This window comes from Phyllobates terribilis, unplaced genomic scaffold (assembly GCF_046119375.1).
Source record: "Phyllobates terribilis strain yellow unplaced genomic scaffold, ASM4611937v1 Scaffold_8__6_contigs__length_399053987, whole genome shotgun sequence".
NCBI classification, from domain to species: domain Eukaryota; kingdom Metazoa; phylum Chordata; class Amphibia; order Anura; family Dendrobatidae; genus Phyllobates; species Phyllobates terribilis.
Window position 1 is genome coordinate 170,294,175 of NW_027362768.1, and position 13,706 is coordinate 170,307,880.

The following is a 13,706-nucleotide window of genomic DNA, read 5'->3' on the forward strand; positions in this document are numbered from 1 at the left end:
TACAACCTTATCTGGCAATGTGGTGTGTGACACATCATCAGACACATCCTTTTTTATTTATGATGGAGGGACTCTGAAAGTCATAAAGCCTATTTTTATAGGGACATTAGATGGCCCTTACTATTCTTAAAAGGCCAGCAGTTGGCCCTAGCTATTGTTAGAGAGCCATCAGCCGGCTATGCTTTGTTGTTCCCATTATTAACAAGTGGGTCTCCTATACTGTTATTGCGTATCCAGTGACTGCAAGGGCTGCCAAAAATTTGGACGCAACCCAATAAACCTTTGAAGAAACATAGAGGAGGGTCTCAGTAAAAAAAATGTTCCCATTATAAAGGAGCGGGTCTCCTATAGTGGTAATGCCCATGCTGTGACTGCAAGGGCTGCCAAAATTTGGGAAAAACCCCACTAAGAATTTAAAGAGCAGGGCCACAGTAACAAGGTACGACATGTTCCTATTAAAAAGGAGAGAGTCTGCTATACAATTATAGGGTATGCAGTGAGTCCAACGGCTGACCAATTTTAGGAAAAACCCCACTAAGAATTTAAAGACACATAGAGCAGGGCCACAGTAACGACAAATTCCCATTAGAAAAGAGAGAGTCTCCCATAGTGTTGACCTATGCAGTGAATGCAAGGGCTGCCAAAAATTTGGAGGCACTTCAATGACCCTTGGAAGAGACGTGGAGGAGGGCCTCATAAAAAAATGTTCCCATTAGAAAGGAGCGGGCCTCCTATACTTGTAATGCACATGCACTAAGTGTATGGGCTGACAAACATTTACCCCTGGGGGGTATACATGAACATACTGTATACATTTATTTTTTAAAGGCATCATAAACACACTTTAAAAAAATTATGTGGGTGTTGCATCACGGACCACGGTCACCCTGGTGATATGGTGGTGGAGAATGAGGAGAAGGAGGAGGACAAGAGCAAATAGACAAAATCAGGAAGCGTATACCCATGTGTGGGTGTGAAAAGGTGCATGGAAATACACCTCCCAAGAAAAGACACTGGATTTGAGTTTATGTTACGCTGCTATCATTCGGTGGTGTTGAGAAGTCTGGCCCAATCCAGCCCTTGTTCATTTTTATAAGAATCATCCTGTCAGCATTTTCAGTTGAAAGGCGGATGCGCTTATCAGTTATAATTCCACCAGCGGCACTAAAAACCCGCTCTGATAAAACGCTGGCGGCAGGGCAGGCCAGGACCTCCAAGGCATAGAGAGCCAGTTCATTCCACGTATCCAGCTTGGATACCCAATAATTATAAGGCACAGAGGAATCACGGAGGATGTTGGTACGGTCGGCAAGGTACTCCCTCAGCATCTTCCCAAACTTTGCACTCCTTGTGAGAGTACCCTGCGCCTCAGAGCCTGTGCGATGGGAGGGGCTGAAAAAACTCTCCCAGAACTTTGACAGTGTTCCCCTGCCTCTGCTGGATTGAAGTTGTGTCTCTCTCGCCTGTACTCCTTAGTTGTCCAACGAAGTGTGCCCTCTGCCACCAGCGTTTTCAGATGGGGATTTTTTTAATAGTTCCGCAACAAGGGCCTTCTGGTATAGCCCCATTTTTGTAGACCTGTCCGCCTCAGGAAAAGAGATATAAAGTTCTCCTTGTAGCGTGGGTCTAGAAGTGTCACCAATCAGTAATGACTGTCATCCAAAATTTTGAGAACGCGAGGGTCATGGGAAAGGCAGCATAACATAAACTCAGCCATGCGTGCCAGACTACTAACAGGCAAGACTTCCGGGTCCTCACCAAGAGGATGACTGACCATGCTCTCCTCCTCCTCTCTGTCCTCTGGCCATCCACGCTGAACAGACGGTATAACAGTTGTGCAGGTAGTACCGTCTATAGTGCATGAAACTAGTTCCTGTCCTTCCTCCTCCTCCTCTTCCTCATTGTCACCCAATCCACGTTGGGATGAGATGAGGCTTGGCTGTGTGTAATCACCCTGTGTGGTTCCTTGCTCCATCTCATCGTGCTCCGCCTGCAATGCATACTCTTTGATTGTGAGCAGAGAGCGTTTCAGAAGACAGAGAAGCTGGATGGTGACGCTAATTATGGCGTCATCACCGCTCACCATCTTGGTGGAGTCCTCAAAGTTTAGGAGGATGGTACATATGTCTGACATCCATGTCCACTCCTGAGGTCTTATGTGTGGAGTCTGAACTGAATACCGACGGCCTAGTTGATGCTGGTACTCAACAACTGCCCTTTTCTGCTCACAAATCCTTCCCAACATCTGCAGTGTAGAGTTCCAACGCGTGGGAACATCACACACCAGTCTGTGAGCCGGAAGCTGCAAACGCTGCTGAAACACGACAAGGGCGGTGGAAGCTGTAGCTGACTTTCTAAAATGGGCACACAGGCGGCGTACTTTAACAAGCAGATCCGGCAGCTCCGGGTTGGATTTGAGAAATCGCTGAACCACGAGGTTAAGCACATGGGCCAGGCATGGTACGTATGTGAGCTTGCCTCGCCTCAGAGCCGCCACAAGGTTCTGGCCATTGTCACACACGACCATGCCTAGCTGTAGGTTCAGCGGTGTGAGCCACAGATCTGCCTGCTCTTTCAGAGATGTCCACAACTCTTCAGCATTGTGCGGTTTGTCACCTAAGCATATTAGCTTCAGCACAGCCTTTTGCCGCTTGGCCGAGGCAGTGCTGCAGTGCTTCCAGCTTGTGACTGATGTGGTCATTTCGGAGATGGAGGCTGAAGAGGAGGAGGAGGCTGAGGAGGATGAGGTGCAGGAGCTGTAGACCGTGGGGGCAGCCCTGATTGACCTAGGGCCCGAAATCGTAGGTGTCGGGAGGACGTGTTCCTTCCCAAGGTCCGACTGGGTCCTGGCTTCCACTATGTTAACCCAGTGTGCCGTCAGCGAGATGTACCGTCCCTGCCCACAAGCACTTGTCCAAGTGTCCGTGGTTAGGTGGACTTTCCCGGTAACGGCCTTGTTGAGGGCATGGCTAATGTTTTGGGACACGTGCTTGTGTAATGCGGGGACGGCACACCGGGGGAAATAGTGGCGGCTGGGGACCGAGTACCAAGGGACGGCCGCCGCCATCAGGTTGCGGAATGCTTCCGTCTCCACGAGCCTAAAAAAGGCAACATTTTGAGCGCAAGCAGTCATGAAATGTGAGAATTTAGTAGTGTGGCCTGTGGGGCGTTGGCTGCATATTTGCGCTTGCGTTTCAAGGACTGGGGTATGGACAACTGAACGCTGTGCTGGGACAAGGACGTGGACGTGCTTCCTGATGCTGCTACTTGAGAGTGTGCAATGACAGGTGCAGGGCAGGAGGCATCTTCGTATGCACTATGGAGAGGGGATTGGCTTGCATGCACGACAGCGGAAGAAGCAATGGTGCCACCCGCAGACACTGTTCCTGGGCCCTGGGGTTCGTCCCACAAAGTCGGGTGCTTTGCTGACATGTGCCTGATCATGCTGGTGGTGGTCAGGCTGCTAGTTTTGCCACCCCTGCTGATGCTGGCCTGGCAGGTGGTGCAAATGGCCTTTTTGGGGTTATCGGTAGAGTCTTTAAAAAACAACCAGACTCTGGAAGACCTAACAGTTGTACTGGCAACTTCCTTCTTGTTGGTGTTACGGGAAACGGTTGCCTGCCTTCTGTCTGCGGCCACCACACTGCTTCTTCCTGCCTGTTGGGTTGCTCTGCCTCCCTCGCCCTGTGTGCTGCTGTCCTCGCTCTGCATGTCCTCCTGTCAGGTTGGGTCAGTTACTATATCATCCACCACCTCGTCTTCCACTTCCGCACCCTGGTCCTCCTCCTGACTTTCTGGCAATTGTATCTCATCATCGTCCACCTCTTGTGACACTTTCCCACCATCGCCTTCGTGTGACCGTGGCTGCTCAAATATTTGGGCATCGCTACACGCAATCTCCTCTTGCCCCACTTCAAGTGGACCGGGCGAGAGGCCCGAATCTATAAATGGAAAAGTGAACAGCTCTTCAGCGTGTCGAAGTGTGGGATCAGTTGTCTCCGGGGACTCGGCATGGTGGGAGGAAGGAGGATCAGGGTGAGGAATATGCGGTCCAGACTCACGGCTACTGAGACTTGATCGTGTGGAAGACAGGGTGGTGGTGGTGGCTAAGTGACTGGAAGCATTATCCGCTATCCAACCAACAACCTTTTGACACTGCTCTGGGTTCAATAGTGGTTTGCTGCGGTCCCGTAGAAATTGGGACAGGAAGGTCAGGCGAGAAGATGTGGGTGTTTGTTGTGGCACAATTTCGGCTTGCCCACGGCCTTGTCCTCGGCCTCTGCATGCACTATTACCATCACATCCAGTTCCCCGTCCCTTGCCACGTGCCTTGCCCATTTTAAATGGAGGACAGTATCTTCCACGCTCACTACAAATGACTGAGTTTGGAGCGAACTTATATGTGTTCAGTGTGATAGAGAAAACATAGTTTTAAATACCTGGCCTGTAGGTAAGTAGTTTGAACAGCAAACTGCGGTGAATTCCTTCACAGACACACTAAAGGAAATTTTTAATGGGAGGCCAGAAATGGCAGTATTTTCTGACAACGTATATGTGATCCGTGTGACGGAGAAAACACAGTTTTGGATAGCTGGATTTCTAGCGCTCTAATATGGAAAGGACCTGGCTGTATTCTGCAGTGCCAACAAGCAAATGGCGCAGAAAAACGGTGTTCTCTGGATTGCTTTTTAAGCAAATAATGAGGATTAAGATCCAAAGAAAAGTATTCCTGGCCCCTGAGACCTGGGCCTTTGTATAGAAATATCTAACGGCAGCAGAAGGCTGAACTGGAATGGAGCCTCTTGTGCTATATGCACTGCAGTCTGCTATATACACCGCCTGCCTATACACCCTGTATGCCTGCCTATATACCCTGCCTGCCTGATATCTCTGCAGATGGATTAGTCCTCAGAAGGACTGTTTGTTAAGCTGGATATGTGTAATGTACGGTTTTTCTTCCTACACTACCTAATACACAATCAAATCTCTCCCTAGCTCAGCAGCAGCTCTCCCTACACTGTCTGATCCGGAGTGACTGTGACGAGCATGGTGGCGCCAGGTCTGATATAGACCTGATGACGCTGTGCGGCCAGTCAATCACTATAATGCCACAACCAACATGGCCACGGCATTACAGTGCATGGCAGGCAATCCCAGCATGTTCATTGACTCTCTAAAGAGCGCCAAACATGCAGGGAGGGGACCCGAGTTCCCGCCCAAGCAACCTGGAAATACTTGGCGAGCGCCGAGCATCTCGAGCAGTGAGATGCTCGGGTGAGCACCGAGCAGAAGAGAGCATGCTCACTCATCACTAGTGATGACCGTTTCTAGTGAATCTGCCCAAAATGAATTTCGAGAGATTAACTCTCCTATACAAAAAGAAATGTTCCTTTTTCAGATTCAGTTCATCCCTATGAACTAATATCTGTACTCCCTACTATTAAAAGAAAAGGCAGGAAATGATCTGTATACGGAATCCTGCCTGATCTAATTACAGTATCAATGTTTAATTCTATTCTGTGCTGTTGCCTAGCAACCTCTGACAGTTCTATGGATCTTTAAGAGCCATCAGATACAATGTTGCATCCTATATGTTAGTCCTTTATCTTCCTGAAAAGCCTCCCAGCAATATTCTAGGAAACTGATATTTATTCTGGAGCCATGAGAGGAGACTATGATTGCAGCAGAAGTCAATAGTTTAGAATTGTACCAAGAGTGAGGAATTCTGACCCCGGGACTGTCTTAGGCTATGTTCACACGTTGCGTTTTTTCTTTTGCTGCGTTTTTTTATGCAAATTTTAAGCTGCGTTTTACAGTACCAGCAAAAGCTATGAGATTTCAGAAATCTCACTGCACACACATTGTTTTTTTTTCCTGACTGATTTGGAAAACTGATGCGTTTTTGCAAACTGCAGCATGTCACTTCTTTCAGTGTTTTCGCAGCATTTTTGCAGCATTTTTTCCATCCATAGAGTAAGTGCAAAAAAGCAGCAAAAAACACAGGTATCAGGTTTTGCTGTATTTTTGGTGCAAAAACCTGAGGAAGTTGAATTGTGTTTTTTTTTTTTATGCACTAAACGTTATCAGCATGCACAAGAGACAAATGTACCTGACAAAAACTCAGCAAAACCTGCTTTTTGTAAGCAGCTTCTTTACTGGTAAGAAAGCAGGTTTTGCCTGCAGAAAAAAATAACAAAAACGCAATGTGTGAACATAGTCTTAGTACTAGGACCTCCCGCAATCAGTTATGAGCTGTGGAGGAGCTAGGTAACGAGTATTTCATTTCCTTGGAGCGCCTCCGGAGGAGAAATTAAGTATTACATCATGTCTATGAAATCATTGGTATACAGTGGTGGCCAAAAGTATTGGCACCCCTGCAATTCTGTCAGATAATACTCAGTTTCTTCCTGAAAATGATTGCAATCACAAATTCTTTGGTATTATTATCTTCATTTAATTTGCTTGCAAGGAAAAAACACAAAAGAGAATGAAGCAAAAATCAAATCATTGATCATTTCACACAAAACTCCAAAAAAGGGCCGGACAAAAGTATTGGCACCCTCAGCCTAATACTTGGTTGCACAACCTTTAGCCAAAATAACTGCGAACAACCGCTTCCGGTAACCATCAATGAGTTTCTTACAATGCTCTGCTGGAATTGTAGACCATTCTTCTTTGACAAACTGCTCCAGGTCCCTGATATTTGAAGGGTGCCTTCTCCAAACTGCCATTTTGAGAACTCTCCACAGGTGTTCTATGGGATTCAGGTCTGGACTCATTGCTGGCCACCATAGAAGTCTCCAGTGCTTTCTCTCAAACCATTTTATAGTGCTTTTGGAAGTGTGTTTTGGGTCATTGTCCTGCTGGAAGACCCATGACCTCTGAGGGAGACCCAGCTTTCTCACACTGGGCCCTACATTATGCTGCAAAATTTGTTGGTAGTCTTCAGACTTCATAATGCCATGCACACGGTCAAGCAGTCCAGTGCCAGAGGCAGCAAAGCAACCCCAAAACATCAGGGAACCTCCGCCATGTTTGACTGTAGGGACTGTGTTCTTTTCTTTGAATGCCTCTTTTTTTTTCCTGTACACTCTATGTTGATGCTTTTTGCCAAAAAGCTCTACTTTTGTCTCATCTGACCAGAGAACATTCTTCCAAAACGTTTTAGGCTTTCTCAGGTAAGTTTTGGCAAACTCCAGCCTGGCTTTTTTATGTCTCGGGGTAAGAAGTGGGGTCTTCCTGGGTATCCTACCATACAGTCCCTTTTCATTCAGACGCTGACGGATAGTACGGGTTGACACTGTTGTACCCTCGGACTGCAGGGCAGCTTGAACTTGTTTGGATGTTAGTCGAGTTTCTTTATCCACCATCCGCACAATCTTGTGTTGAAATCTCTCGTCAATTTTTCGTTTCCGTCCACATCTAGGGAGGTTAGCCACAGTGCCATGGGCTTTACACTTCTTGATGACACTGCGCACGGAAGACACAGGAACATTCAGGTCTTTGGAGATGGACTTGTAGCCTTGAGATTGTTCATGCTTCCTCACAATTTGGTTTCTCAAGTCCTCAGACAGTTCTTTGGTCTTCTTTCTTTTCTCCATGCTCAATGTGGTACACACAAGGACACAGGACAGAGGTTGAGTCAACTTTAATCCATGTTAACTGGCTGCAAGTGTGATTTAGTTATTGCCAACACCTGTTAGGTGCCACAGGTAAGTTACAGGTGCTGTTAATTACACGAATTAGAGAAGCATCACATGATTTTTCAAACAGTGCCAATACTTTTGTCCACCCCCTTTTTTAGGTTTGGTGTTGAATTGTATCCAATTTGGCTTTAGGACAATTCTTTTTGTGTTTTTTCATTGAAGACAAATTAAATGAAGATAATAATACCAAAGAATTTGTGATTGCAATCATTTTCAGGAAAAAACGGAGTATTATCTGACAGAATTGCAGGGGTGCCAATACTTTTGGCCACCTCTGTATGTATTGTGCGGACATCTGGATCCTCCAGAGAGACACAAGCGCTTTGTAACCTTTTTGTTGCCACCTACTTACACGTACAAAGTTATTAGAAATTGCTTGATCCCGTCCTGAGCAATCCGACTGCCTGTAAATCACAATCCTCTTTCTACATGACAGGATCCTTCCCTGCAGTGTCGGGATGAATCCTTGTACGATTCTCACATCCTCTAATAAGTAGATGTACTGAGCCGAGGGAGAACACGCAGCACCTACATCCATCCGAGTGTCTGGAAACATTCACTGTAGCCTTTAACAATCCTGCCTAATATCCTCTGGTGACAACCCCCAACTGTCAGCCCTCCTTACTGGGAAACGAGAAGTTTCTATGTAGCAGAATACAATAGACATCAAAGCAATTCCTGAAAATTTTGCATCCGATTAAACTCAACATTTGCAGCAATTTGTCCCCATTTATTAATTAGTTTACACTCAAGATAAAACTTTTGTTTTTTGGTCTTCTAGCTCCAAAAAAAGATAACTGGTAAGAAAAGTTGCAAACTGCAAATGTACTTTTAGTATGATTTTAAAGGGGTTGTCTATGATCTTAGGTCATCAATATCATATTTGTGGGGGTCAGACACCCAGGGCCGCCATCAGTCAGCTAATACCAGGTCCAGCAGCTACTATAAGCATACAGTGTAGAGAGATGGAGCAGCACAGCTCCATTCACTATATAATGGTTGTTATCAGGGACTGCAACTCGGCTCCTATTGATGTGAATGGGAGTTAAGATGCAGTACCCAAAAACAGCCAGTAGGTAGTGTGGTTTTCCAGTTCCATGTACTGTGCACTTCTGAAACTTCCTGACAGCTGACTGATTGGGGGGAAATATTTCAGACCTCCATAATCTTATCGTTTTCATAAGTCATAAATATCTTAGTCCAAATATATTTTGTTGCAAATATACACTAAGTATAAAAAGTAGATGATTTCAAAAGTGCAACTTTTCAAACAATTAGGCATAGTTCTCACCAATAACCTCTAAATCATTGTGTCCAAGAAACACATTTTTTGTGTATTTTTTCTTGCTGATTTTGACCCTTTTTTTGTGCGTGTCTGGGGCCTTTTTTGCTGCTTCTAATTGAATCAGAGGTCAAATTTGAAGCTTTTTATTAAGCAGAAATGACCGAATAATCAACTTGTAGCTTCTTTTTCCACGCAGAAAAAAAACAGGTGCACTACAGGCGAGTATTCCCATTGAAATAAATAGGAAGCCAATTCAAGGAGCGTCTCAAGCAGTTTTTGATGTGGATTTTGGAGCAGAGTCCAAGAGAACATACATGGATTACTTCTCAGTATTAATATTCCCCTTTTGTCATCATTCTTGTATAAAAAAAAGTTTTCTTTTTATGAGAAGCCATTTCTGTAAAATGTAATTTCCTACATGAAATATAAGCCGGTCTAATAAAAGTGTAGCGCTCATCTGACACCGCACCTCCCAGAACATGAAAAGTACCTTTCTTTTTTGATTCTTTCTTGGCGCTGGTTTTCACAGCCACTTGAAGTTCTGCCTCAGTTGACATCCTATTAAATCCTCCTTAGACCTTTTCACACAGATCCAGGCTCATCTAGAAGTCTTCTCCAACAGAATCGCTTAGCCCTTCAGATGCAGCTCTCCAAATCACATATCTCACTCATGTCTTTCAAGAGCTGCGGGAGAAATGACAAACAGTCAGGTTAGAGGGGGCTCGGGGGGCTGCGCATTGTCACAAGTCATGGAGTGCACTTATAAGTTTGCAGCTCGCGGTCACAGCGACCTCTCCATGGAATCTGCATCTCCTGGACAAACCTGAAAGTAAATTACTTCTAGGAGACCCTCATTAGGCTGCTGAGATTCTCCATTAGAGAGGATGGAACAGGATGAACGTGACAACCTGGGGAAAGAACGAAGTGTTCCAGTCTCAAAAGGGAAGGAAACTCTGCAGAAAGTATCGGAGATGGAAAACGCCATTCAAGAGACAAAGAGAAGTGTGTTCCCCAAATGTCACTCATCTTTGTTCCCTCACTCCAGTGGGTGTCACTATAGAAGATAAGTCATCAGTCCCTATATTCTCCGGCGCGAGCAATCAGGAATACAGCTCTCCTGCTATAGATGGCCACCCCTAGATACAGGTGTTGTGTGTGCTGGGAGGCTCCTACTGCAAAACCACTAGGAGGCTGGCACTGAGTGACTGTTATGAGGCTGGCACTGTCATACTATCATGAGGCTGATACTGTCACACTATCATGGGGCTGGCACTGTCACACTATCATGAGGCTGGCACTGTCACACTATCATGAGGCTGGCACTGTCATACTATCATGGGGCTGGCACTGTCATACTATCATGAGGCTGACACTCTCATACTATCATGAGGCTGACACTCTCATACTATCATGAGGCTGGCACTGCCATACTATCATGAGGCTAGCACTGTCATACTATCATGAGGCTGGCACTGTCATACTATCATGAGGCTGGCACTGTCACACTATCATGGGGCTGGCACTGTCACACTATCATGGGGCTGGCGCTGTCATACTATCATGAGGCTGACACTCTCATACTATCATGAGGCTGGCACTGCCATACTATCATGAGGCTGGCACTGTCATACTATCATGAGGCTGGCACTGTCATACTATCATGAGGCTGGCACTGTCATACTATCATGGGGCTGGCACTGTCATACTATCATGAGGCTGGCACTGTCATACTATCATGAGGCTGGCACTGTCATACTATCATGGGGCTGGCGCTGTCACACTATCATGAGGCTGGCGCTGTCACACTATCATGAGGCTGGCGCTGTCACACTATCATGAGGCTGGCACTGTCATACTATCATGAGGCTGGCACTGTCATACTATCATGAGGCTGGCACTGCCATACTATCATGAGGCTAGCACTGCCATACTATCATGAGGCTGGCACTGTCATACTATCATGAGGCTGGCACTGTCATACTATCATGAGGCTGGCACTGTCATACTATCATGGGGCTGGCACTGTCATACTATCATGAGGCTGGCACTGTCACACTATCATGAGGCTGGCACTGTCACACTATCATGAGGCTGGCACTGTCATACTATCATGAGGCTGGCACTGTCATACTATCATGAGGCTGGCACTCTCATACTATCATGGGGCTGGCACTGTCATACTATCATGGGGCTGGCACTGTCATACAATCATGAGGCTGGCACTGTCATACTATCATGAGGCTGGCACTGTCATACTATCATGAGGCTGGCACTGTCATACTATCTTGAGCCTGGCACTGCCATACTATCATGAGGCTGACACTGTCATACTATCATGAGGCTGGGACTGTCATACTATCATGGGGCTAGCACTGTCATACTATCATGAGGCTGGCACTGTCATACTATCATGAGGCAGACATTGTCACACTATCATGAGGCAGACATTGTCACACTATCATGAGGCTGGCACTGTCACACTATCATGAGGTTGACACTGTCATACTATCATGAGGCTGGCACTGTCATACTATCATGAGGTTGGTACTGTCATGCTATCATGAGGCTGGCACTGTCATACTATCATGAGGCTGGCACTGTCATACTATCATGAGGCTGGCACTGTCATACTATCTTGAGGCTGACACTGTCATACTATCATGAGGCTGGCACTGTCATACTATCATGAGGCTGACACTGTCATACTATCTTGAGCCTGGCACTGTCATACTATCATGAGGCTGACACTGTCATACTATCATGAGGCTGACACTGTCATACTATCATGAGGCTGACACTGTCATACTATCTTGAGCCTGGCACTGTCATACTATCATGAGGCTGACACTGTCACACTATCATGAGGCTGACACTGTCACACTATCATGAGGCTGACACTGTCACACTACCATGAGGCTGACACTGTCATACTATCATGAGGCTGGCACTGTCACACTATCATGAGGCTGACACTGTCACACTATCATGAGGCTGGCACTGTCACACTATCATGAGGCTGACACTGTCACACTATCATGAGGCTGACACTGTCACACTATCATGAGGCTGACACGGTCATACTATCATGAGGCTGACACGGTCATACTATCATGAGGCTGGCATTGTCATACTATCATGAGGCTGGCACTGTCATACTATCATGAAGCTGATACTCTCATACTTTCATGAGGTTTCCACTCTCATACTATCATGAGGCTGGCACTGTCATACTATCATGAGGCTAGCACTGTCATACTATCATGAGGCTGGCACTGTCATACTATCATGAGGCTGGCACTGTCACACTATCATGAGGTTTCCACTGTCATACTATCATGAGGCTGGCACTGTCATACTATCATGAGGCTAGCACTGTCATACTATCATGAGGCTGGCACTGTCATACTATCATGAGGCTCGCACTGTCATACTATCATGAGGCTCGCACTGTCATACTATCTTGAGGCTGGCACTGTCATACTATCATGAGGTTGGTACTGTCATGCTATCATGAGGCTGGCACTGTCATACTATCATGAGGCTGGCACTGTCATACTATCATGAGGCTGGCACTGTCATACTATCTTGAGGCTGACACTGTCATACTATCTTGAGCCTGGCACTGTCATACTATCATGAGGCTGACACTGTCATACTATCATGAGGCTGACACTGTCATACTATCATGAGGCTGACACTGTCATACTATCTTGAGCCTGGCACTGTCATACTATCATGAGGCTGACACTGTCACACTATCATGAGGCTGACACTGTCACACTATCATGAGGCTGACACTGTCACACTACCATGAGGCTGACACTGTCATACTATCATGAGGCTGGCACTGTCACACTATCATGAGGCTGACACTGTCACACTATCATGAGGCTGGCACTGTCACACTATCATGAGGCTGACACTGTCACACTATCATGAGGCTGACACTGTCACACTATCATGAGGCTGACACGGTCATACTATCATGAGGCTGACACGGTCATACTATCATGAGGCTGGCATTGTCATACTATCATGAGGCTGGCACTGTCATACTATCATGAAGCTGATACTCTCATACTTTCATGAGGTTTCCACTCTCATACTATCATGAGGCTGGCACTGTCATACTATCATGAGGCTAGCACTGTCATACTATCATGAGGCTGGCACTGTCATACTATCATGAGGCTGGCACTGTCACACTATCATGAGGTTTCCACTGTCATACTATCATGAGGCTGGCACTGTCATACTATCATGAGGCTAGCACTGTCATACTATCATGAGGCTGGCACTGTCATACTATCATGAGGCTCGCACTGTCATACTATCATGAGGCTCGCACTGTCATACTATCTTGAGGCTGGCACTGTCATACTATCATGAGGCTAGAACTGTCATATTATCATGAGGCTGGCACTATCATACTATCATGAGGCTGGCGCTGTCATACTATCGTGAGGCTGACACTGTCATACTATAATAAGGCTGGCACTGTCATACTATCATGAGGCTGGCACTGTCATACTATCAAGAGGCTGGTACTGTCATACTATCATGAGGCTGGCACGGTCATACTATCATGAGGCTGGCACTGTCATACTATCATGAGGCTGACACTGTCACACTATCATGAGGCTGGCACTGTCACACTATCATGAGGCTGGCACTGCCATACTATCATGAGGCTGACACTCTCATACTATCATGTG

General features: G+C 46.2%; 1 protein-coding gene across 12 annotated transcripts in view; it reads right to left on the minus strand.

Moving 5' to 3' along the window:
- Nucleotides 1-13,706, minus strand: part of DAB1 (DAB adaptor protein 1) — a 1,162,683-nt gene that overhangs the window by 254,625 nt on the left and 894,352 nt on the right. For 11 of the 12 annotated variants that reach the window (XM_073643713.1, XM_073643715.1, XM_073643720.1 and 8 more), the window contains one exon: nucleotides 9,482-9,675. In XM_073643713.1, coding sequence (XP_073499814.1) covers nucleotides 9,482-9,548 — 67 coding nt within the window. In that variant the 5' untranslated portion in view covers nucleotides 9,549-9,675. Of the gene's footprint in view, nucleotides 1-9,481; nucleotides 9,676-13,706 lie in introns of those variants that run through there. The other variant, XM_073643725.1, reaches the window with a different exon arrangement.